This window comes from Seriola lalandi, unplaced genomic scaffold (genome assembly GCF_002814215.2).
Source record: "Seriola lalandi dorsalis isolate HSWRI2012SDOR001 ecotype SW California unplaced genomic scaffold, Sedor1 jcf7180002054834, whole genome shotgun sequence".
Classification (NCBI taxonomy): Eukaryota; Metazoa; Chordata; class Actinopteri; order Carangiformes; family Carangidae; genus Seriola; species Seriola lalandi.
Window position 1 is genome coordinate 162030 of NW_019525387.1, and position 25904 is coordinate 187933.

The 25904-nt window shown below is 40.7% G+C and overlaps 4 protein-coding genes across 8 annotated transcripts in view; 3 read left to right on the forward strand and 1 right to left on the reverse strand.

Moving 5' to 3' along the window:
- Positions 1-613: 613 nt before the first annotated feature.
- ccdc126 (coiled-coil domain containing 126) lies at positions 614-5443 on the reverse strand. Of its 2 annotated transcripts, XM_087179399.1 has the most exons (4): positions 5101-5443; positions 4516-4613; positions 2230-2922; positions 614-2049 (listed from the first exon to the last, which is right to left on the reverse strand). In XM_087179399.1, the coding sequence occupies exons 3-4, from the start codon at positions 2465-2467 to the stop codon at positions 1844-1846; spliced, it is 444 nt and encodes a 147-aa protein (XP_087035525.1). In that variant the 5' UTR covers positions 2468-2922; positions 4516-4613; positions 5101-5443; the 3' UTR covers positions 614-1843. The 2 variants fall into 2 exon arrangements, with proteins under 2 accessions (XP_087035525.1, XP_023282443.1); XM_023426675.2 differs by lacking the exon at positions 4516-4613.
- A 376-nt stretch (positions 5444-5819) lies between these two features.
- On the forward strand, positions 5820-8323 carry fam221a (family with sequence similarity 221 member A). Its single transcript, XM_023426676.2, has 6 exons — positions 5820-5923; positions 6171-6344; positions 6439-6629; positions 6769-6842; positions 6971-7103; positions 7984-8323. The coding sequence occupies exons 1-6, from the start codon at positions 5859-5861 to the stop codon at positions 8079-8081; spliced, it is 735 nt and encodes a 244-aa protein (XP_023282444.1). The 5' UTR covers positions 5820-5858; the 3' UTR covers positions 8082-8323.
- A 10486-nt stretch (positions 8324-18809) lies between these two features.
- Positions 18810-20968, forward strand: npy (neuropeptide Y). The gene is made up of 4 exons (XM_023426670.2): positions 18810-18855; positions 19161-19348; positions 20441-20530; positions 20628-20968. Exons 2-4 carry the CDS (start codon positions 19161-19163, stop codon positions 20647-20649), a joined length of 300 nt encoding a protein of 99 aa, XP_023282438.1. The 5' UTR covers positions 18810-18855; the 3' UTR covers positions 20650-20968.
- Positions 20969-22030: 1062 nt separating this feature from the next.
- The window catches only part of pals2b (protein associated with LIN7 2, MAGUK p55 family member b), a 21489-nt gene continuing 17615 nt past the window's right edge, over positions 22031-25904 (forward strand). For all 4 annotated transcript variants that reach the window (XM_023426666.2, XM_023426668.2, XM_023426669.2 and 1 more), the window contains exon 1: positions 22031-22128. The gene's annotated coding sequence lies outside the window, so the exon portion shown is untranslated. The remainder of the gene's footprint in view (positions 22129-25904) is intronic.

A 25904-nucleotide genomic window follows, 5' to 3' on the forward strand; every position in this document is an offset into this window, starting at 1 on the left:
TATTAGTTACTTTATTTGACAGTTGTCAAGTAAAGTAGCATTAAAGTTTTGTATAAGTGAGTAAAAGTGTAAGACTTGTTAAGTCTTGTGACTATCACTGCCCATTATAACCCAATATTTGGCTAGTAAATTATTTTATCAATGACCTCAGTGTTTTTCAGTGGGGTCAGTAAAACTTGAATTGAAAACTTATACATACACGCACACCCCTTAAAGACACATTTAGGATGCCCTCTTTGGAAACGACAGGGTGAATATTTGGATAGAACCAAATAAAGCTAGATTCTTTGTGAGGCACATCAGGTCACCACTAAGATCCCCTGAATGACATTAGGCATATTTTTTTGTGTAAAATTTAATTCATAGGTATTAAGCGGAGGGTGATCAGGGGATTATTTTTCCATGAGGTCAATTTATTAGTAAAGCTATCTCACAGCAGCTGACGGGCTCATCATCATTTCTACTTTAGCATTATGAAGCAAAGTACAGTTATGGTGTCACTAAGTGTAAACACAGTCAAACCAAAGATCAATAAATTCATTCTATAGTGACCACAACATACATACAAGTTTGTAACATGTCCGCAACATTATGAAGCAAAGTAAATGGGCAATTATGACTACAAGTTTACATTTTAATCACATTTTTTTCATGTTTTAGTTTTCCACCCACATTGACTTTGTCTCATACCATCCCCAAGTAATATTGATTAAAGTATTGCCTATTTTTCTGGCAGGACAAAGTCATCATGTAAATGAGCATTGTGATGAGCAAATTAAAGATTTTCTACCTCTGGGCAGGACAGGATGAGGTATTTTGCCAGCATTTCAAAATATTATAGAAACCATACTCAGCAGGCAGGCTGGAAGAATGAATATTTCAAAGCCTAAAACATACCTAAAGTCAAAGTTGGATGAGCCCAGTATTTTTAGAAAATCTCAAGAGTCACAGTGCAACATGAACCCTGAACATGTGTAAGCAGTAGGTCAGCCATCTGAACAGCATTACAGGGCTAAATACTGACCACACAGTACATTCAATCTGTTCCACATCTACATTAAAAACATCTCTCAACACCTGGCATGGGAACTGTTGGATTACAACTGAGACAAATCACACACACGCTCATGTTTACAGTAGCAAATAGACATCGTTCCATCATATTCTGCATAACCCCCAAATTGTTTTGCAGCAATTGTATACATTTATACTTCCTTCAGATGGAGTGCATATAACATTCTTTGGATTATCTCTTACAGGTGAACTATAGAGTTTAATGATCCTTAAAATCACTACACGTGTAGGTTAAAATCTTATTCAGTCTTATCTTATTCATATGTATTTAGCAACCACACCAGCAAAAAACTGAAATGTTGCTATTCCTAACTATCATGACTGTACTGTTTAGTTCAGCATTTTGATATGTTGAAGCAGTATTGTAATTATTTTTACAATTTAGACGGAGAAACATTTTAAGCCATGTTTTATGATAAAGAGTATGAGATTCAATTTGAGTTCCAAAAGTTTATACCTCTTTGCTTTCACTTAAACAGTCACAAGATTCAAATGTGCCATTATAAAAAATGCTAAAATGTAAGCCGAATAAAATCAGCAATGAAAATATAAAAATGCACTGGATAGTCTTGGTAAAAAAAATAAATATCAGCATATGATAGGACAGAGCATGAAAAAGTCCTCTCTCTTCTTAGATGCATCCCAAATTTGAAGTTTCTGGATGTCCATGTGTCTCCCTATTGCTTTCCAATTGTCTGATGTTACATCAGTGATAAATGCTGGAAAAGTGTGATATGCTAAAAACAAAAACTCTATTCATCTATCAAAGCTATGCTCCTTGATGTGGTCGAGGCCTATTAGGCATGTGTGGGTGAAGGCGGGATGTCCCTGGATGGCTGGAGGCCAGGACGCCCCCTGCTGTGTGGGAAGTGTTAGTGGAGGAGGCATTGACCACCAATTCGATTTTGCCCTCCAGTTTGACTAGCCGCGTTAGGATGTCATCCAGCAAAACAGCTATAGTCCGCTTCAGATCAGCTGTGTGTGTATAAGAGGAGAGAGAGAAAATACAAGGGAGAAAAAAAAAATCAATGCTTTTTCACAGCTACGAAAACCAATGTTCATACAGGATTAAGCAAGTTATTTTATGTGCATGAAAGACAGTGGTAACCCCATTTGTTGTACAGCATCACTCCAAACTTCTTCTAGAATACTTACCATAACCAGCCATGGAGGTTCCCTGCGGCCCACCTGGTGCGTTCTGGTTCTCCTCTGTCAGGACCTTAACATATCGCCGACTGAGCTCCAGGATCTGCTCACGCAGCTCAGCACTGCTCTGATGTCGAGGCTGCTGCACGGTGTAGCGCAGCAGCATAAGACCCCATGCCAGGCCGAATACCAGCAGCAGCACGCTCAGCTTCTGGGACATGTTCCTCCGCAGGAGTGCACCCAGCATGATACTGGGGGCGGGGAAGGGGAGGGGCAGTAAGGAAGCCTGGTCTGTGGCTGACGGTTTTATCTTTGATAAAAATTGTGACAGTATGTTGATTCCTGCAAGGAAATTCTCTTCTCTGTTGTCCTTATCCACAGAAGTCAGAGTCTAACAAGGCATTCCTAGAGCTGGTGTGGATTCAGTGTCTCACTCAAATAAACCCCAGCAGGGCCTGTGCTTGTGCAATACCCATACAGTTGAAGAAGTCTCCCTAACCACTAGAGCATCCTGTCTCTGCTAAAATGTGAGAAAGTGACTGAACAACGGCAGATGCCAGGAAGTGGATCAACACAGAAGCTGATGCCCAAAGACACCAATAGTCAGGGGGTTTTGGGAAGGTCTTGTGGTTTCAAGATTTCTAACACCAAATGATGAATGTAGATTCGGCCTTCAGGCAGGGGGTCCACGGACATTGTTGACTATGTTGGAAAAGTACACCAAGAAAGACAGAAGAGATTAAAATTAACAACAAGAAAGAAACACACGTTATTATTGTTTTGTTTTTTTATAGATTAATTTAGCAGAGATAATGTCATAAATTGGCAAAAGAATCTGACATTCTAAATGAAAAACCATTTAAAGCATCATTTATGCAGCCCATCTATGTTAACTCATACTAGCCTCAGAGGCCTGCTGAGAATTGTGGATTTTAATAAGAAGATCTGTGAAGATTTCTGAGTGGATAAATGCAATATTGTCCAACACACACAAACACAACCGCATGTGCTGGATGAAGAACAAAATCCACCTCATCATTATTGGCAAGGAGCTGGTGGCAACTTCAAAGTGGCTTTCTAGACTATTTAGCTATTATAAAAGACAGATTTCTTTTCTGCTTTGGGTCAGGGTGCACAATAGCCCACTCATCAACAAATCTTTTTCAGCCCTCTTAGCCCAGAAACCTGATTACCAGTTTAGATTTCATGGGACCCACTTTATAGCTCCAGATAAGAGAAGCAGCAACAGACAGAGGCATAGAGGGTATTCAGTCTCTAATCCCATCTCCACAATGGTTATTTGACTGACAAATAGCCCGAGAGTGCACTGTGCACATGCAGGGCAAATTAGACAGTCATTTCTCAGTTTTCACAACTTTGTCACCAAGTTCATTCTCTGTCCTCTCTCTTGGGTGTCGTAGTGTCACTATTGAGGCCTGAGCTGGGCCAATGACTGAGGGAATAAATTATGAAAAGAAAAGTAACAGAATACGTTTAATGATGCTTCACAGTGTCTCTCTCTCTCTCTCTCTCTCTCTCTCTCTCTCTCTCTCTCTCTCTCTCTCTCTCTCTCACACACATCCTTCCTATGACCTAGGTGCTACTGTATATCAGCACACAAGGGCAAAGTAAAAGCAACAGCTAAATGTACACAGGAAGCAAAATGTGCTCTGACGCAAATGCACTTCCAAGCTCTACCACCTACTACATGTGCTGCAACCTTCTAGTCTCAACAAGCAACTGACTAATGTTTTTGCATAACCTTCTGACCATGAAATGTATTCATATTAACTAAGCTACTTTTACTTTTTTCATTCACCTAAGTGCTACACATTTCCAAGAAAAAATAAAACCAGCAGAGTTATCTTACAAATACATCTCTGCAGATAATGCATGGCGCACAGCAACCATATACACAATCAAGAACAGATAATACTTCAGGCTCGAGTTAAAACTCTCTGTAGAAGGTGATATGTTAACAGATAAGAGTAAGCTATGTCAACCACAGGGCAGAACCTAATAAGCCTTCAAGATGATTTTCTGCACCTTCCATATGTCAGTCAATAGATATTCATCTCAGGGTTTACACTTGTTGACAAACAGAAGAGTTTTGGTATTCTGACACTGACTTGTCTTCACTCTCATGCTATTCACCGGACCCAGTCATTGTTCTATGGAAAGGCACACCATTTAGGCCACAACCAATGAATGACAATGAATGTTCCACTTGTTTAAATATAGTGTTCCAAATGGGATGGTTGACAGTGATAAGGCACACGTTAGTAGTCCACCTACCTAATCTAGAGGTTGAATATTGACCACAACACCTGTCACGTGTGACTCAGCAACAGCTGGCAGGGTCAGCGATAAATTTAATCTGATGATCTGCAGAGCTTAAACTAAAAATTGAAAATGTTAATACTGTTAGGGAGGAGGTGGTAACAGATATGAAGGTTTAGGTGCTGTGCATAAGACGATAACAGTTATTTTGAGACTCCAACAGTGTAAACACACAGTCCTGGTGACTAATCACAGACATCTTAGCTAACATGTTGACTTGCTCAACTTATGACCATACGAAGTTACACTAATGCATGGACGTTAAGCCAACCAAAACTTCGGTGACAAAGGATGAGAAATGAAGGATGCACTAATGTAGAACACTTAGTTTCAATACTTTTCGCTTAAAATTGATTCTTTTAATATTTGTTAGCAGCCGCTCGAGCTCAGACGAAGCTGTTTCCAACTCCACTAACATTTCATGTTAGCTCGACATGTTAGCTCGGCCACACTCAAACTTGGCAGTCCAAAAACAAAAACGACAAAAGGGCAAACATTATCTGCAAATGTAGTAATTCCCATTACAAACAGACTATTTACCCGGGTATGTTGGCTTAGAGGCTATCTTGTGGCTGAAGCAGGAACACCAGACTCCAGAGAAGCAGGGACGAGACGACTGTGAGCTCCAGCTGCTACCTCTGGCTGACACTGAATGATGCTTGTTGTTTGACAACCCTGGGCTGTTGTTGTTGTCGCTGGGGAAAACAGCCCGCTGTCTCCTTTAAAATAAAGTTAGCTGCCGAGCTTCGTGTTGAGGTGTCTGTTCACTCTGGTAGTCAGTTCTGCTGCTTCCTCTCCAGTCTCGAAAACGATGGGGTCCTTGCACACGAAAGTCGGCAGCTAGAATTCCGAGCATGCAACTGTGCGGACTGTCATGGTTCCCCTGAACGTCTACTGCGTGCGTCATTACCACGGCATCATGGGAAATGTATTCATATTCATATAGTTGTAACATTTAGTGCAAGTAAGCCGTTAGGATACAGACCAGCTAAAGCTATAAGGCCACAACATAGCGCCAGCTAGCGTTGTAAGTGTTGAGGATATTTGCTAAGCTACAAAGCTGCTAAAGTTAATTGTAACTAGCTTAATTTCTTTTTTTTCTTTATCTCTCTCCAGGTGTGTGTGTGTGTGTGTGTGTGTTTCATTATGATAATTATTTTTATATTTCTTTTTTGCTGTTCGCTTTGCGACCGTTAGAGGGACCTACATTCATTTCCATAGCAACCTCAAAGCTGGAGGTAAACAGTAGTTTGCTATGCAACACAAAGCCCACAGTGATCAGTTTTGGATTTCTGACAATGGAGACAACATGTCTTGATAAATCGGCTTTAAAAGCAGTTGATGAGTACTGGGAGTACAGAAGGTTTGTCTCAACGTTAGACCGAATGCTTTTACGATAGCTCTTGGTTTTAGCTCATCTCTGGAGGGTTTTTCACTTGGGAGCAAGCCACCAGTATGCAACAGCTAATGCCAACTAGCTGAAAATTCACGACAAATGCTGAAATAACATGATAACAATTTTGGTACAGGTTGTTCAGTTCATTGTGTACGTTATTATATTTTGCAACAAGAGCCTTTGCTATATTTAATGGTGATTTGTCTTTTCCAAGGATTGTGGGTGATGACGATAGAGGTAGGCTGTTCACCCCAGAGCAGTATGAGGAGTACAAGAGGACGGTGCTCCCTATGCGCATGAAAAACAGGCTGTATGTGAGCTATGGAATACCAGGAGGTATCGACTGCAAACTAATTGGTCCTGAGACACAGTGCTTCTGTACACATAGGTAGTCCATTACAGCATTACAATTTAAGTCAGACATCCTTCTCCCACACACATAAGTACACAAATACATTTGTGAGTAATATAATCTCGTCCAGGTACAAGCAACATAAGACAGACTTTGAAGTGCTTCCCTCTGAGCGGCCCCTGGCCCTACCATGCCAGGTTAGGGGATGTCACTGTCCTGGCTATCAGTATGTTCCTCGAAATGGGCCAAACCCTGTCCGCTGCAGGTGTAAACACCTACCTCAGGATCACAGTGAATCTACTGGCCACTTGTGCAAGAAATGTGAGTCTGAAATCACTATGTTTAAAGACAATAGTAGTTCACTGGGGACCAAATAAAATTTTAACCAAGGGGGAATCATATATGTAAATAATGTTGAAGATAATTTTCACATGCCTGTTTCCTATTAACTCATTTTCAGGCAGTTCCTGTTCTGGGTTCCAGAGCCCCTACATCTGCGGGTGTGGCCAGCCCTGCTCTGCCCACCAGACCCTGGTGAGTAGAGTGAAACATCACACAGGCTATTTCTAGACATAGCTTTACAATATTGCTACAAATCGCCCACAGACACACAGATGCACAGTTCACATAATTTGAATTCAAATCACATTATTTTTTTGCAGGTTGAGACGAAACCCGAGAGGGAGGCGCGGGGTCAGCCAGTAGGCAGGGATGTCCCATATGCTGCCATGGGGGGGCTGACGGGGTTCAGCTCCCTATTGGACGGTTACCTCACCCTGGAGGCCTGTGGCTCAGGTACCAGATATCTAGCTGACATGACAATGTATCTCTATGTGCAATGAGAAGCCACAATAATAGCTCCATCTTAAAATGTTCTTGTGCAGTGGGGTAAGTGAGTCTGGAACATTACTTGCATATGTAGTCAGGTGGAGCAACATCAGACTCCAGGCAGAACAAATACCAGTCAGTGTAATTCTCAGCTGAAATATTCTGTAATTCAAAGAGTCAGTGTTTTGGTGAACCAGCCCTTGTTAGACTTTTGGAGCACAAAAGGTGAAGAAAGTTCCCTTCAGAGGCATGTGAGGGCAGCAAAGAGCAGCGCAGCTTCAGTGTTGAATAAATAAGTCTGCAAAGCAGGTATTTGTTGAAGTCAAAAGTGTATTGTAGTGTTTTACCAGTATACATTTGTAGTAGAGCTGTGATGATACAAAAATACATGTCTTTCATATTGTTGAGAGATTGATTAGGTTCTTTTAAAAGACATTTTGTAAAAAGCATGCCAGGTTAAGTTTGCAAGTTATTTCAGACCAATAATGGCTTCCTCAATTTTTGATAGGTCATTTTCATCTCTTCTGAAAACCATGTAAATTTAATTAATGATTGAATGTGCAACATTAATTACAATTTTTATCCATTTATGTGTAGTTAATTATGCATGATTTAATATGCTATTGATTGATTACTCCACAGTTTGGCATTTGCTTTCCACACACATAGGTACTGAGTTAAAAGTCTGAAATTTCACATTCAAATATTCTGTGATTCAGATTCTGGTACAGGTAATGCACATACACAGCATACTGTTTATATTAAATAAGCTTCATACCTGTGAGATACATACCATTTTTCTCTACGTACCAGATCTGATTTCCAAAATCTGCTGTATCTTTTCCAGATCAAGACAGAGAAGAGAGCTGCCAGCAGGGAAGCTCAGCATCCAGGATTAACCAAACATCTACAAAAGCATCTGGCTCTAAACAAACATTAAAATGAAATGTTCCTCTCAGAGTCCATCTGTCAAACTCTTATATTAAATATTGGACTATTGAAATTAACCATATCAAATAAATCACATGCAATTTACGATCTAAACACTTAAAAGCATTTTGATTGTTTTTAAGTATCTGCCTTTGTCATTGTCGTGACGTTGTAACATAATCAGCTGTTAAAGATGCAGTCATGTCAGTCATAAAATGAATATTTGCCAGTTGATACTCTAACCAACCCATGCTCACTTTTTTTCTAACAGTCCCTAATATTTACCTCTTATTCACCTCTATATGTTCCATAAATTGGTCAGTTTACACATCTGAGGTTTGTGTGATTGATGTTCCCTTATAGAGAGAAAGCCACCCACTCATCACGTCACCAAAATAACACCAGAACCATGGAGCTATGTGCTCAGTGATGAGCACAGTTTTTAATTTGCAGATTGATGTACCGTCTTCGATTGATTAATCCCATTCCTCACGGCAGATCAGCGGTGATGAGATGATTTAATCCATGCAGTGAATGGAGATTGAAGCAGGTCATGTTTTCTACATTGATGGCCCACTTTCCAGCATCTGTAACTGAGAAATGAAATTAACAGGGATCAAAATCAGGATTCACTCCCACTCAAATGTTCCCACTGTGTGAATGGCAAGTCATACTAGATCAGCATCTACACTGGTGCTGGCCAGTGCATCTAAAGTCACCTCTGTTGTAATGTAATTATTACCTGAGGGAAGTTGGTGTGTGTGTGTGTGTGTGTGTGTGTGTGTGTGTGTGTGTGTGTGTGTGTGTGTGTGAGCTGAACAGGTGGTCTTAAGGGAAAGGAAGTAGGGCTACACCTGAAGCACGACCTGGATGCACCTGAGTCCCATCTGTAAGCTGACACTTTAGATTCAGTGTGTAGCTACGATGACTATGGTATCAGGTTGTCACAAGATAAAGCATGTACACACACATTCACGGCTGCATACACGCTTTAAACCAATCATGTTTCCCCTTCGCTTCTCAGAAGAGCTTTGTTGACTGCTTGAATCAAGTGTCCTTTAGAAAACACTTGACCTGTTTCCACGGCTTACTCCTGGACATTTTCTCTGACAGAGGGGTAGAGGCAGTCGGTGGAGAGGGATGGGGAGAGAAAAAGCAAAAACCCAATTAATTTAAGAGGTAAAGGCCTGACACATTAGTCTGGCACAATTACAATTTAAGGTAATTGCCTCTCCATGGCAACCCTGTTTAGGAAGCTACAGGTAATTTACTTTGGCCATTGGTTGAAGGGAATGACTACTACACTTCCCTTATCCCCATGGAAACCACGCCCAACTTGACTGACAGCTCCGACACTACAAATCAGGAGGCGAGCATGGAAGATTAAATTGGCAATTACAGCGCAAGGAAACACTTAATTACCCTGGCGACAGTTACGGTAAGCACACATCGACTTAACTGGTGACGAAGAACACACTCCCCTAATTTCCCCACTGACAGAGAAAGAGGTAACAAAACACTCAGGGGTACTGAGTAACACAACAGACTGACAGGTGCTGACAAATCACTTAAAATTGTCAAGACATATTTTCAACCAGATGCTAATGAGAAGAAAAATACAGCTTGAAATAGAATTTTCCAAAATGCAAAAAAGACAGATAAGAACATCAGCTCCTTTACTAACAGTGTAGAACCTGTAGGCTATATACAGTATATATATATATATATATACTGTAGGCTAGAACCCATTTGGATGTGAAAGCTAAAACAAATGATGTGAGTCCATAAAATCTGTTGGCTCAAATTTACCATCCAAACCTTTATTTCCATTCTTTTGTTTTTCCTTCAACTGACTATAATCAATATAATGATATTAAAGAACTGCATGTCTGATCCATGTAGTGGTAGTCCTTGCTCTACGGAGTGTGTTAGCACCTTTTAGCTAACTGTTTTGGTTTTTCAGCCCGCAGCTTTAATGTTTTGGTTCACTCACTGTTCTCATTGGCAATGTTTTTGAATAGAACAGGCAGCTGCATCAGTAAAAACACTGTACACCTGCACTATACGCCCAGCTCCACACAGCAGGCAGCAGAAGTTAGTAGCTGGCTAGTGAACATAGTGGAGTGTTTAGCAGCTAATGAGTTGGTAGAGATGAGAAACAGAATTAAAGGCAGTGACTGTCTGTCAGGTAGGCACAAACACTAATGTTGCTCCGTCTGCTGGATTTGCAAATTCAATAACATTAAGTTTGAGGGTGTATTAATTTACCATACCATATTAATGGTATTAGTGCAGATAAAATAAACACACGTGAACAAACAAAGAAATGTGATTTATCCCACATGTGCTATTTCCTGATGTGAATATACATTTGTTTTTAAAATTAATTTCAATGTATTATTATTCACATACCACAACTATACTATGAACATTAAAAGACTCAAGGTCGACAATCCCAACAGCTCTCTGTGGTAGCCAAGCTTTGTATCAGCTTTTAATTAAATAATGGATCTCTAAGCAATTTTCAAACATCATCTCATTGATTTTCACTGCTTCTCTTTCCTCCAGGTATCGTCCTCTGATTATCCGAAGAATCAACCTGTTTTCTGTTTAGGACAGATCACGCAATACAGCTTGTTCTGATTCTAAAGACAAAAAAATCCATCACACTCTCCTAAAACTGTAGCACAACCCTACGTATGATTTTGTTTCTGAACATCACATGTGTGTGTGTGTGTGTGTGTGTGTGTGTGTGTGTGTGTGTGTGTGTGTGTATGTGTGTGTGTGTGTCTATTGCCTCTCTTTTGTGGAAGAAACAGTGGGAAATAGACAATGCAGCGACTCTGCTTCGATAACCTCCTGTGGTGGCAAACTTGGGGAGGAGGATGGAGAGCGAGTCGTGAGAAATGTATTTAGCTTTTTCACAAAGCACTGTGATAATGAACAGAAAGGGATGTTGTATCGCTGGGTTAAATCAATAGTAATGTTTGACTAACAAAAGTGTTTAAACACCTGCAGGCACACCACACACACAAACTCATGCATGTACACGCATGAATGTAGTGCATCTAACACATACTTAGCATCCTGTATGTTTGAAAGGACGTTTAGGAAGTTAGTGTTACTTCTTGTATCAATAGGCCAGAGATATCAGTACCACTTAGCGGTGACATAAAAGGTTTACAAGAACATATTGTTAAAGGAGTAAGTCAACAGAAAACAGTATTACTTTCATGTCATATCTGCTGTAATAAATATAAACATGTTATTATTACTTTTTTCTGGAGAGGGTCAAACCAGGTACTTACTTTAAGAGAAGCCAAAGAACAGAGAAGTTCACCAGAGTTCTTATTCTTGTGGTCTAATTTTCATGAGTCTATAGAAGTTGGCGTTAAACTCTAAAGCACTATCATTCATTGGATATCATTTAAAATGCAGCTAATCTTTTAAGAATTGCCTCAAAATACAACAAGTTGTCAGTGAAATATAAGTGCAGAGCTTCATGTATAGAGTTGCCTTTACAGATTGGAGTAGTATTTCAGACCTAAATAAATACTTGTTGTTCAATACATAAAGATATTGTTAATTTTTTTGGGAAATATGCTTCCTTGCCAAGAGTAATAGGAGTTCAATACTACCCTGTCCATTATATGGCTAACATCAGTAGCAGGTTAGCTTAGCTTATTATAAATAAAACTGGGAAACAGCTAGCCTAGCTGTGTGCAAAGGTAACAAAATCTGCCTACTGGCACATAAGTGTGTTTCTAAGAGAAGTACATCTGACTGTTGGACTACTGTGTTTATTCACTCCAAACAAAGAGCCAGTGTGACAACTGTACAGACGTTAGCTGTAAGTTAGCTAGCATGAACCAACATTTGCATTCAGCTCAGTCTCTGATTGAACCTAGAAATCTCAGAAATCCCTTAAAACTCACCAAGAAATGTCTGGTTCTTTCTATTCTTTCCCTCTCACTCATCTACCCACCTTGGGAAATTTAAAAAACCCTGTTGTTTGTTTTGTTTTTTTTTAAAGTTGTGACATCTCCAATTCACAGGGATGAAGCTTGTTATTTAAACAAACAAAATATTTCGACAGAGGCAGGCTAGCTGTTTCCCTCTTTTTCCAGTCTTTAAGATAAGCTAAGCTAATCAGCTGCTGGCTATGACTTTCAATTTAACTGACAGATATGAGAGTGCCATCGATCTTGTCAATTAATTGTTGGCAATAAAGCTAAAAAGTATGTTTTCTAAGGCTATTTCTTTAAAACACTTTTTTTGCCCTGGTCAAAAATTATAGGCATAAATCTAAATTAAGATGAATAATTAGATAAAAAGATAGGTAATAAATAGATAATGAAACAATGAGATTAATACCCATCTTGTATCAAGACGCATTTTTCACCTGGTCTTAATTCAAAGTGTATTGTCAATAGTTGTGTAACATCTGAATCACTTTTATCAGGGTCATCACTTACATCTTAAACCACATTAAGTAATTCCTAATTACAATACTGTACCTACTGTTTATTACTTCAGTGTGAGTCTGCTCCTTATGAGTGTGTCCCTGTGAGGAACTGCTTGCGCTCAGAGAAATTCAGCCATCTGCAACCCGCCTCTACCAGCTACCTGAATGATAACATTAAATCTGGAAATTGCTTTGATTTGCAGAATAAGTATTTGTACACACTCAATGGCTGACTGACAGCCATGTGGAAAAATATGTTCTTTCATGAATGCTGCACACACTTGAGAATTGATGCTTTTAACCGCTTTCTGATGCATTAGGTGGACTGCTTAAATCATACATTTCCTCTCCATTATTGAGCTCCTCGTCTGTGAAGCCAGCACATAACATGGTCTCTAATGTGCTGGTAATATATTTAACCTTCCTGCAACAGTGCTTATCACATTAACTCTTCAGACCTAGTGTTGTCAAAAGTGTTTTCAGCAGACATATTACAATGTGAAACCACAACAGTGACGAGATTTAGGCATTGTGATGTCCTTCTTTATTTGTGCTTAATGTCTTGTGTTTGAATATGTTTAATTTCCCCCATAAACATAAAAGCCTATTAAAGGATTACAGTTCTAATTAGATGCTTAATGTTATTTTTATTTTTATTCATTCATTTATTTTGTCTTGTATAGATTAAGGTCTACTATTAAAATCAATATTTTATATATAATATTATATATATAATATTCATATTGTTTACTGAAAGAGTAATTCACTTTAAAAAATATTTACAACTTATTATATTCATTCAATAAGATAAGCTTGCATCCTATTGCAAGAAATACCACAAAATTAAAACATATAAATGATACAGAAATCCATTTAATGTGAATACAGAGCACAATACCGGTAAACAACACTTACATATGCTTGTGTAGCATCTGAATCCGTTTATAACCATTATTTAAAATCTTTGAGGTTTAACAAACACACAGACAACTTGACATAACAGTGACACATCCAGACTGTGGTCTAACATAGGTCACGACAGTTATTAAACCAAAGTTTACTGCCCTTTGCCATGGTTACAACTTTCATCAGGTTTCCTAATGTTAAGGCTCAGGACTCTGACCCGCACACCTGAGCCGAACCAACCTGTCACAGCTTGGCGGCTTGACCCTCTGTTTGTCTGTCAATCAAAAGACCTTATATGAGGTTTCTTTTGACGTGGTGTTTGTGCTGCTTTCACCCCAGGAGCAGATGTGGCAGAGACACATTTATATACACAAACAGAGGCAGACACACTCTCACTGAGATTGCAGACGACAGCAAGGAACATTGAGAGAAAAGGTAAAGACAGGTCAATTAAAACACTAGAGACTAGATTTGGTGACTCTTACAGCTGTGGGGGCTTAATTAAAGTGATAGAAGAACAAATGAGAGAAACGACAAAGGACATTAATTTCTTGTTATTCCCTCATTGAGCAGCTGTCAGCATTGTACATACTCTGAACTGAAAGTGGAGAAAAGCGTGTGTTCTCTGAGATGTTATATGGTTCAGTAATTGCTTGCAAAGGCTGTCAATTAATGTCAAAGCCAAAACAAAGAAGCACAATTTGGGGACATGCTTCTTTGAAGTGTTGATAGCTAACAGCTCAGAGAAGTGGATAGCAAAAACATCTTTGGTGGTAGACCAGTTCTGTGAAAACAATCTAATTATCGTTAAGGCATTTATGCAAATTACAGAAACGGTATTGAAGTAGATTTTTTCTGTTTTGTGTAACACTAATGCAACATAGATTAACACAAAAGAGTCAATGACAAACATCCCATAAACCTCCAACATGAACCTAACATCAAAACCTCTTGACTCAAATCACCTTCAGTTTAAAGCTGCAGCCCACGAAGGCAAACAAGGGGGCTGCCGATGCCCTATCTAATAGTAGTCCTTGCTTACCAGGAGTAACAGATTGTCGCCGTAGCACAATAGTGTAGTCAAAAGCAACAATTTAGATGTCAGAGTTGTGTGTAAAAATGGTATAATAGCCAAGAAAGAACCAAAGCTGTACCAGATTTTGCCTGTTTTCATTCGTCTTCCCGGTCCGTATGCATGCAACTGCCTGAGAGAAAAGATACAGGCAGTCTGCTTGTCAGTGTTTCCTTTTACAGTTGTACACACTGTAAATTTGAAAAGTGTGATTCACAGCAGCAGAAAATTACAGGCCTTTTCATCTCAACAAATCTTGGCATAGAACTTATTGTCCAAACCAGGAGGCTGATGAGAGGAGGAGAAAACAAATTTGCATTTAAACAGCTTGTTCTCTAAAGGACTCATTCTACACAGAAATTATTTCTGGTAACGAGAAACCAAGCTCCAAGAAATTCTTCTGTACAGCATTTATCTAAAGGTGCTACATTTAGAGCAACCATATATTATTGTTACATTAATTGTGAGTATATTGATCGGTATAATTAGCATAAACAACCGGGACCGTATTGAGGATGATTGGTGTCTATCTTTCTAATAGCATTGATATTATTAGTGCTGATGTTGATCAAAATTAGTGACCATACTTTCCCTGAACCCCATTTGCAACATCCCATTATTATTTGTCTCTCCTTGAGCTAGAAGAGTGCTGCCCTCTTCTTCTCTTAAGCTTTACAGAAATCCATCAGATTTCCAACAAACTCTGACCTGGTTGAGACATTTTAATTATAGAATATGTTGTAAATATTTAATGGATAGATACAGGCTGAGACTGATACCAGTCCAAACATGGACTAATCCATTGTATGTGCAGTAAAGCTGCAAACAAGCGAAGAAGATGTCTTTGGAAAAAGGTCTTCCAAAACTGCAGCATCCTAAGATTATTTTGTTGATAACATTTTATTAATGCTTCTTGTTTTCATATTTGAACTCACTTTCAACAAATACTTCAAAGGACGTAAGTCCATCCCTCACTAATTCCTGTCTTCCCAGGCCCCTTACTACTACTGAAGATATACATTTTTAAAGAGTTTCAAAAAAGATCAATAATTTCCTAAACTAACTGGGCACATTAGGCTTAAGCAAACATTCATTAAATAGGAGCACATTGTGTATTTGCTTGGGACTATTTTCAGCTGTAGATTGATACACAAATGTTGCACCTGCCATCATCAGGGTAGTGTAAGTGGGACTGATTTAAAACAAACTATGGTGCCCATATTTATGGTAAGAAAGGAACATGTCACCCAGTGCGACAGTGTGTCTCTTTGATATGTTTTTAATGGTGTTTGGAAGACAGCGGAGCTCTGTAGCACAGAGGGATAAGCCATATCACGCTTCAGCTACACAGACAGCCGTTGCTCATTTTGGTCTTTTCATGGGATTTGTGTAAAGAGTTCGGTCTAGACCGCAGGGGGCAGAGGCCGACTGAAAAGTGCCCTGAGATAACTCCTGTTGTGATTTGGTGCTATATGAATTACAAACTGACTTTAATTGACAGTAAGAAAAACACTGAACATACTTACCAGCCTCATCCTTTAACCCGTCTTCACGCGCTGATCATTTTCAGTGAAAAATGCTACACAGAAGCTGTGGTTTGTTCACAATAATTTTACTAATGTCTTAAAATGAAATGTACTGATTCATTAATGGTATGCTAAACATATAACCTTTCAGGAAATGGTCAGTGTTTCGATCAGTTAGCAGAAGCAACACTGATGACAGACGAAGAGACGATAAATGTCTCTATGATGATGATTTGTTTAATTTTCCCAACGCTGAACTATCTACTAAGCTTTTCTTTCTGACTGTTTATAGGCTGTTTGACTCCTGCTAGCAAGAATGCATTTGATCTAAACAGGTGAAGTGTATCCCTAAAGACATGGATTTGTCTGTGCGTGTTTCTTAATCCACTGTGTGACAAGCGTATTTAGTTAGGGGTTCATCTGTTGTTAACATTTTGTTCCACCTCAGGTTGAGATCAAGGACCTGCGAGGGGCTTACGTGAGTAAACTGAAATAAATGTCACTTTGTGGTGGAACCACTTCAAGTCAGTGGTGCATTATTTTCTTTGAAGCATTGGGGAAAGGGTAAAGAGAGACCATGAAGAAACGCACATGGTGTGCAACAGCATTTAGGTGACACTTAGCTAGTATTGAGGAGCCCAAGAAAACATCCCCCAAAAATTACTCCCATGACTGTGCATCTTGTTGACACTATGCATGATGGATCCATGGATTCATGTTGTTTATGCCAAATTTCTAAACAAGGTTTTGTCAGGCAATTTTACTCCCTGGTTTGTGGCCAAGAGCCTGGCCAGTCCACCACTTTGGCCCAGGCTAAAATATATCAAAAACTAACAGGATGAATCCTAATCCCTTTGGTGACCCTCTGAGGTTTTGAGGATTGTTTTAGAATGAATTGTAATAACTTTGGTGATGCTTAAACTCTTCATCTAGCAGCACCATCAGGTCAAAACTTCACTTTACCCAACCATTTGGTTTAGGTGAAAATACATGTAAAACCTGCAGCATTCTCCTCAGACTCAGTTGGGTTTAGTGTTAATTAGCAAATGTTAGCATGGCGCCAAGCTAATGTTAGCATTTAGCTTAAAGTAGCGATGTGCCTAAGTACAGTCTCACAAAGATGCTAGCATGGCTGTCGTCTCTTAGCCTTGTTTTTTTGTTAGCTGACGTGCATGTAACCCGACATGACCTGTCTGTCTCAATGACTGATGAGTTTGAATTTAGAAGATGCACATTTGGTCAAATCTTAAGATGTCACTTGTGTCTAAGATGCTAGAGTTGATGCACTAACACTAACTGACCTCTCAGCTTTACCCTGGTGCTTTATGCATCTATTTCATTCACATGTCAGACACTTACATAGACGCAAGCTGTTTGCTTAAAAAAGTGTTATACCTATTGAAGTGAGTCACTGAGTGTGCATGTATCCCCTGAAGAGGACTAGAAGTACTAATTCCTGCCTGTGCTCATCATGATTCGGTCATGACTTTGTGTTTCATACTCTCTCACTCTCATTTCATTCCTCATCTCCCTCTTAGCATCCTGTGTGACACAAAAAGCCCTTAACACATCCTCTGCGCAACTTAAAAAGCAGCTCTGCTGAAGAATACTGATTTTGATGGATTACATGGCTGCGAGCTGGTATACAAAAGGATTATGAATAGGAGGTAAATGAAGCACTTGGTGATACAGATTCATTTGAAGTGCTATTTGGGTTTTCTTATTAAGTGGGTATCTTGGAGATTGGGCTCTTCTTTGGCTGACGTGTTTCGATATTCACATTTTACGCCTTTTGTTCGAGATGAGTGTCCCAGTCACTCTTTCCATCTGATGGAATGAACTGCAAGATGAAATTAGTGGACTGATTCAGTCAAACAGCGTGTCAAAAAAGCAGTCGTGAACATGAGTCTGTTTGAGATCTTTTTATTCCAGATCACCCGAGGCGCCGTCACAGGAGCTTCTTTTGGTAAGAAGGCCGCCTATTGAAGAGTCATTTGAAGTTCGCCCACAGTGTTACATTACTGCCATTCTTTTGTGACTTCAGATGGGATTATTGATCTCATTATGCAGAAGAATCAGTAGTTGATTGTGAAATCATCTATCACTGTCTTGCTCATAGAGAAGCCTCATAAACACCAAAACATCACACTGTAGCCTATGCTTGTATGTACTAATCTATTTGACAATGTTTGAATGCAACAGTTATAATGAGGGTGTGTGGCAGATGTGTGTGTGATGTGCCTGTTTATGGACACACCTGCATTTGAGACATAGAATATAATGTTTGTTACATTGACAGTACAGTAATTTCTATTTCCAAAGGAAGTAATACATGACAGATGTGCAACAGTGACTAAGTGGTGAACTTATTAATGAAATTACTGCATTATCCATGTAATGTTCTAATGGGATATGGGTTTTCTTATTTGGTCAGTATTCTGAAATGTAATTGTTGGATTGGTCACGTTCTTTAAAAACGTCTTCATCTGGTCCCTCTGGGTCTCACTGGAAACAAAGCTTATTAACTCACTCTATTTTTAGTTTGCAATGTTATTTTACGTTTTTTAATTTAATGGAACAAAAGCTGTAAAAAAAAAAAAAAAAAGAAGAAAAAAAAAGAGAGACACTAATGACAGCATCAGCTGTGACGTTCACATGAGGAAAGGCAGAGACTTTCGCTAAGCGGGCGCAGCTCTGACGCGTTTTTCTGCAGCGCGTCTGGCGCACAGGATATAAAACCCAGCGCACTCCAAGCGCCCAGAAGAGCAGAAGAGACGCCTAAGGACAGCGTGCAATTCTCCCCCTGACTTATTGGGAATTGTAAGTATTCTGCTATTTGCTTTACAAAAATATTGACATAAAATGTTAAACTTGCTTTAAGTCTCTCTACCTGATTGGTGATGTTGGGCAAACAGCTGCAAAAGTCCTGGTGATTAGTGGAGCTCTACCACTATAATAATATCTGCATATTTTTACTCAGACCAACTAGAAATGAATTCATCAAAGCTTAACAATGATAAATCTTAGCTCAGTAAATGGTAATAATTCATTTAAAAACTGTGGAAATTTAAAGCACAGTGAAACAAATGTGAGTTAGACCAACAGTTTTCACATTGCTCTGCCAGATGCAGCCTAACATGGTGAGCTGGCTGGGGACTCTGGGGTTCCTGCTGTGGGCGCTGCTCTGCTTGGGCGCCCTGACGGAGGGATACCCGGTGAAACCGGAGAACCCCGGGGAGGACGCCCCGGCGGAGGAACTGGCCAAATACTACTCAGCACTGAGACACTACATCAACCTCATCACAAGACAGAGGTAGGCGGACTTATTACACCTCTCTGTGAGAACAACAAAGTTAAGAACTCAACAGAACAGAATGAGTGTGCACTTAAAAGTTAATTTGAGTTCAGGTTTAATTTGATTTGAAGACTTGACTACTTTGTAATAATTTTCATCCTCAAATAATTGAATGGATGATTATTGTTGTCCATCGGCCACAATGTTATATTCCAATCTGCTTTATTTTTCTGTGTTTAAAACTTGTGCATATAATGAGATGGTTTACAGAAGAAAAAAAATGCTTGTAACTTCACTGGTGCTTCAGTATATTCTTCTATTTTACACCATTTTCTGCTAAATTCCTTAACAATGTGCCATTTCCAAGTTGTAATAAACAGGAATTTAGTATTTAAGTTTTGGCAGATTGTTTATCCTCCTGGCTGGAATTTCAGGGGTTCCCCAGAAAAAATGTGTATTTCATGTATTTCATGTCTTTGTTATGGTCATACCTTAGATAGGCTGCCTGACAATACAGCAACAAAACGGGGAGTTTATCCATTAGGCCACTTTTTCTTGTTGGAGTTGCAAGTCTGACTCTTTCAGGTCTGCACCTCCTGAATCTTTCCCTCTCACTAGTTACAGAGCAGGACACACCTGCCGGCCAGTTACCACCTGTAAAAAAAAAAAAAAAAAAAACCTGAGGAGACACGACTGCCACAGCCAGCATGCCGTGTCAAATCACCCACAGTTTTCAGCTTTCTTCTGAATGTCAGGAGCATGGATGCTGCTGTAGGCATTTAGCCGCCCCAGGGGGACGAGCACGCCGGCACAGCTTATCATCTGAGGGACAGAAAAGGAAATATGACCACCTGCGATGCAACTCCTGTCTGCGCCTGCTGGGTCTCGGCCTGACGGTGTTCAGTATTCACTGAGCTTGTAATTGGACATATGACACAAGGATATACAGAGTAACAGAATCAGTTTTTTATTTTCCTGTGACCGCTCAAGTCAAGTTCTTCTTTTTTTTTTTCTTTGATGTTTTTTCATTTGACAGCCGAAAAGGTTGTGCTTCACCTCAGATTGACAAATAATAACCCCTCTGCCTGTTTGTCTCTCTGTGTGTCTCAGGTATGGGAAGAGGTCCAGCCCTGAGATTCTGGACACGCTGGTCTCAGAGCTGCTGTTGAAGGAAAGCACAGACACACTTCCACAGTCAAGGTATGTGTGTCTGTTTCGTGTTTGCTGGGAGAGTTTGAGAACAACTTTTCCGGTTTCACAGGAAGCTGACCCTGGACCTTTCCTCCTCTCTCTCCAGATATGACCCGTCATTGTGGTGATGCTTCCATCAGTGTTGGCTTCACACTTCACTGCCGCCCCGCCGCTGCTGACATTCTGACCTCTACACATCTGTCACTTCACACTCTCCTACACCAAGACACCACCCTGCCTCTGCCCCCTTTTACCACCATGAGCTGCCACTTATATTCAACCCCTCCTCCGTAACCATCAGCTACTGTCAAAACTGCTTACAGTATGTGCCATAAAAATTGTAAATAGTTTATTCAGAGTTATCATCTGTGAAACCTTAATGTAAAGTGGGGGAGGGGCATGTTGATTGTATTGTATAATTGTGCTATTAAAGAATAATTGTTTGAAGGAATGGATTTCTTGGCATCTACTTGATAGTAGACATCTCAAACACTGTTTGCATGACGTCTTCCCTCATGATGAGATCAAGTTTGGACTTGCTGTGCCACACCTCGCCCTCCTGGCTGAAACCAGCTAATGTAGCTCTATGAGACTGGATAATGGGACAAGTGCAGGAGAAGCACATTTAAACTGGGTCTAACAAGCATGGATGGGCCAGTAAAAGCCTATATGGTCAGAAAACATCAGTCAATTTGAAGCTGCCAATTGGGTAGCTATTGGCGCTCTCTTGTGGCCATAAGGATAAGTACCTACTCTGAAAGTAAATGAGGGGAGAAAGGACATTTTCAGGAGCATTATTGCAATTACTCGAGTGGTTAGTCTACCGCAACCTGACATCAAATCAGCCCACAGAGAACAAATCAAGCAGTTAGGAGACACTGCAGACATGTAGTCTCCAGTGGAAACGAGATAGCCCTGCCCCAAAGAAGGAAGAAACGTTCACAGGTTTTACTTCTGCTCATGAAGTGGTTGGACATCTTACCATCAGTGTGGAACCAGTTACTACAAAACAGTACCACATGGCCATTGCATTACAGTGAACCATGAACTGAAGACTTGAAATAGTCATTCACCGCTTCACCACCCTCTGTCTCACTTTGTCCCAGAGGCAAACTCTCAGATGAGAGTAGATGAAGAATAAATGTGGACACTTCATCGGGTCTGGTGAAGCTTTGTAGGCAGCTGTGGGGCTTCACTCTTTATGCTATAGTTCTCTCTTGGTGTTAGCATAAATGTGGCCTTGTGTAATTGTGTTTGTAGCCTGCTTCTGTGGAAGCCTGATTTAATACCCATACACTACACTGTGTTGGAATTATGCTAAACTATAGCTGCTAAAATGTAGCCTATTTATGTGAATGAACGAGTGTATGATAGAGGGAAAATACTATATGCACAACACAATATGTATTCACTAGACGAGGGTTGAACATTAGTTGCCATTGGTCTAATCTCTGTGACGTCAGGGGAGGAGGCGGGGCGTGTCGGTTTGATTGGCATCGTGTTCTCTGGTAGTCTGCTGCGGGACCAGGACAGACAGCTGAGGGGGGTCTGAATGTCCAACCGGGACGGTCGGTGGACTACCGCGAACTCACACTCACGATTCACAGGTAAGGCACGGCTCGTGATCTTTTTTGCGATGTGAAGATTTTACGTTCATTCATCCCGTGGCGTTCAAATGGGAGACAAAGACACTTTGCCGTGTTTGAGGTGCAGCAGAGTTTGACAGAAGGGAAGGTTTGCCCCCTATAGAGCCCGCTCCGCTGTGAGAACAGGCGTTATTCAGGCAGAAATCAGTTTGCTTTGGGCGCCTATTGTGGAGTCGGCACGCGTCCTTTCCCCCTTTTCCCCCCCCGCATATCACGAGGAAGGATTCAGCGGATGGGTTGTAGTCGTAAGTGTGCGCACGCCACAATGGCTCGGATGGGTAACAAAAAATGGCCGCACGTGTGGCGAGATCGGTGTGAATGTAGGCTACGGTTGTCTGGTCAGGCAAAACGGCGCAAGCGTTTGGCACGGATCTGGCGCACGGTTCAAGCGCACGGATCTGGCGCACGGATGTTGGCCGTGCGTCGCATCCGTGGCGTAGATCCATGCCTGGGAAGATACGGGAGGAAGAGCTGCCGGTTATAGTGCTGACAGGATGAGGACGCGGCACCGTCCCGTAATGATAGACTGCAACATCTACCACCAGCAAAGGGCGGTGGGCTTGAGATAAGACACAGACAGCGCGCTTCTACTATAACAGCAAGTCATACACAGTGATATCTGTAGCTTACCGGGTATCATTTTATCATATTTTGTTGTCTTAACTTCCACAACAAATAACAACAAAGCATTGTTTGTATTGAGCTGATGCTGAATGGAAACGGAGAAAGGGACCGGTGGCTTGGCACAGGCTGGCCAGACAGTCCTATTGATTTTTATTTTTTTGTCCCCTGCTGAGATGTATGAGTGCACCATCTACCAAATAATAATGCGCTAACACGATGTCAGACCCACTTTATGTGAGCACTTAGTCGAAACATAAAACCACCTACATATCATAACAGACTACAGCTCTCAGTGAATCTTGGGACTTCCTTGCTCAGAGGAGCACAGGGTCACTTGGCAAGGTTTATAAGCTGTTTAGCCACCCGCACGTGATGGGGGAAGCCCATGCACATACGCAATATCCTTGGGGATCCTTCCTGGGAGGGGCTATATAGGCCACCAGACCACTGAGAGAGGGGTTGAGTGGATCTTGTTTCATCTAAACTGGAGTTTGTGGGTCTTTTGCTTTTCCCTTCAATCCAATAATAAGGTCTAATCAGATTTATTAAATTGAATAGGAAGAACAAAAGGAGGAAGGGAAGGAGACAGAGACAGTTTAGTGCATTACAGTAAATCTGCCAGGGCAGAGATATCCAGTAAGAGTTTTGAGTCAGGATCCAGGATGACCTTTATTGTTCATGATAATGCACAAAGTTAGACTTCTAAGCCCTCATATCCATATTCCTTCCTGTCATTAGGGCGGGGGAAAACAAGAATTTCATAACACACGCTCCTGATGTTGGAACATATGAGAGTTGTCAGTGAGTCATTAAGAGACCAAATCCAACATTGAAGCTTCTACTTTTCCATTATTAATAAACAGCTATGGGAGAGATAGTACAGAACAAAAATGAGGGAGGGTAGAGCAGAGACAGAGAAAGGGAGGTACACACACACAGACACACATATATATATACACACACACACACACACACACACACACACGCGCGCGCACACGCGCACACACACACACACACACAGACACACATATATATATATATATATATATATATATATATACACACACACACACACACACACACACACACACACACACACACACACACACACACACACAGACTGGAGTGACTCAAACCTCCCAGCTATAACTACAGATCATTATCTACACACCTACAATCGACTCTGGCTGCCCAGCACCAGGCTCCTGCTGTTCACACATAACTGACCCCACACCAGTTATCATAAGCCAACTGCATCTCTGTAAAAAAAAATACACAACTAAAGGCCTAATCTTTACACAGAGGAATATTATTTTGAAATGAACAACGTGTCAGACTTGATACCAGGCAAGTGAATGCGAACGTCTTTGGCCGTTTTTGCTGCAGCCTATAGTGCTGATTCACCAGATTTCATCTACACTAAGGCCTTAAAGGGGCACACCACTGCAGATAAACAATAAAATAATCTATGTAGCATAAGACAGTTTAATTTTGTGCAGAAAAACAACTCCTTTTGTCTATCATTGCTATTGATTCAGGGAAGGAAATGTTGAATCTATGATACTAGATGATTCTCATTCAACTAACAAGTGATTGGGAAGATGATACAATAAGTATGTGTGAGATAAACAGCATATTTTCTGCTGAAAACTCAAATGCATTAAGATCATATAAGGTCATTGTGTATGCATACAAGATCAAAGTCCCATTCACTTTTACTGGAGCAGCTCCAGCTAGTAGGATAGACAATATAGCCCCGCTTCCATGATTGGTTTGTAATTCTCACCAATATTAAAAAATAAGACAAGACAAACTGAGAAAAAGTCAAACACTCTCAGTGAACTCATTTCAGTCTCATTTCTTTTCCTTATCTCTCCCTCCCTCTCCCCCGCGCACACACCCCAATTTTTTACAATTCATCATCACCCAACATCACTCCTCTCATTTCTTAAACTTTGCAGTCTTGTTAAGTGCTGTTGCATCACTTCTCCCACCCCCATCCCCTCCCTCTCTTTTCCTTATACTAATGATCAGTAACAGGAGGGTGGGAAGGGAGAGGGGGAGAGGGACTGAGAAGGAGCAGGCGCAGCCATGTGGCGGGTTAGATTATGTCATGAGGTGCTCATTATTAAGATCGCTGCATGTGCAGTGCCCAAGGGTTTTGACCAGCTGCGGACAGCAGTGTAGCTATATCATCCCGAGCTGCACAGACGCCTCACCAGCTGGAACATCATCCAGGAGGAGAATGAGGTCACTTTTGGTGATGCCGGCAAAGTGCACTGATGCAACAATTGATGTTTGTGCTAAATGATGGTAATTTAGACTGCAGTGTCAGGTGAAGAGTATAGTCGAGCATGAATCAGCAGAAATGTGGGTAAAGCTGCATCCTCAACATTTGTGGTAGATGTGGAGAAACGGAGCTGATTTCATCAACTTTCTATTGACATCAGCATCAACAGCTGCAATAATAATAGAGCAATAACTGTTATGATAAATATATGCAGATATTGATCTGCTAAGATGGCCATCTTGGGGGTAGCAGTGTAATCCTCTTATTGAGTGGCTGTGTTAACACATGGAGTGACCTACATAGAGTTTGTCTGGAGGCAGAGGGTGATGGGTGGGAGGCAGGACAGGATGGGGTTGGTTGGGGGGGGGGGATATACAATCTGAATTTTCCACATGCATCATTTTACTAATTCCATCTGAAAGACAGTCAGACTGACGGTGGCATCTTGATATGGAGCTCATGCTTTTGCCAGTCTACTCAATAATGGAAAAGTGTCCTAATACAGACGATTATTTACAGAGGCCTTGTTGCAAACTGCTGCAGCACATCACTTGTTTTAGCAGGGTGTGTGATTGACTTGAGCTCTGGAAAGGGAGGTGGCTGCATCGTCAAAGAGGAACAACAAGTAGCACTGTTGATTTTGGATGGAGCCCAATATTCCAGTCAATGTGTCAGCTCAGGGCACGCCAACAACTTGTTTTGGCTGCTTCCAAATTCTGGAGCAGGGCTTTTGGTGCCGAGGATGTTTTACCCGCCGTTTGAAAAAACATGCACCTCACCAAACAACAGCAAATGCTTCATATTTGGCAGGAATAAGACTGTC

Coding starts and splice junctions, on each gene's coding strand:
- fam221a (XM_023426676.2), top strand. CDS start 5,859: ATGGAGACAACATGTCTTGATAAATCGGCTTTAAAAGCAGTTGATGAG. Junction 6,630..6,768: donor TGGCCACTTGTGCAAGAAAT/GTGAGTCTGAAA, acceptor ACTCATTTTCAG/GCAGTTCCTGTTCTGGGTTC. Junction 6,843..6,970: donor GCTCTGCCCACCAGACCCTG/GTGAGTAGAGTG, acceptor ATTTTTTTGCAG/GTTGAGACGAAACCCGAGAG.
- ccdc126 (XM_023426675.2), bottom strand. CDS start 2,467: ATGCTGGGTGCACTCCTGCGGAGGAACATGTCCCAGAAGCTGAGCGTG. Junction 2,050..2,229: donor AACCTCCATGGCTGGTTATG/GTAAGTATTCTA, acceptor ATACACACACAG/CTGATCTGAAGCGGACTATA.
- npy (XM_023426670.2), top strand. CDS start 19,161: ATGCAGCCTAACATGGTGAGCTGGCTGGGGACTCTGGGGTTCCTGCTG. Junction 19,349..20,440: donor AACCTCATCACAAGACAGAG/GTAGGCGGACTT, acceptor TGTGTGTCTCAG/GTATGGGAAGAGGTCCAGCC. Junction 20,531..20,627: donor GACACACTTCCACAGTCAAG/GTATGTGTGTCT, acceptor CTCTCTCTCCAG/ATATGACCCGTCATTGTGGT.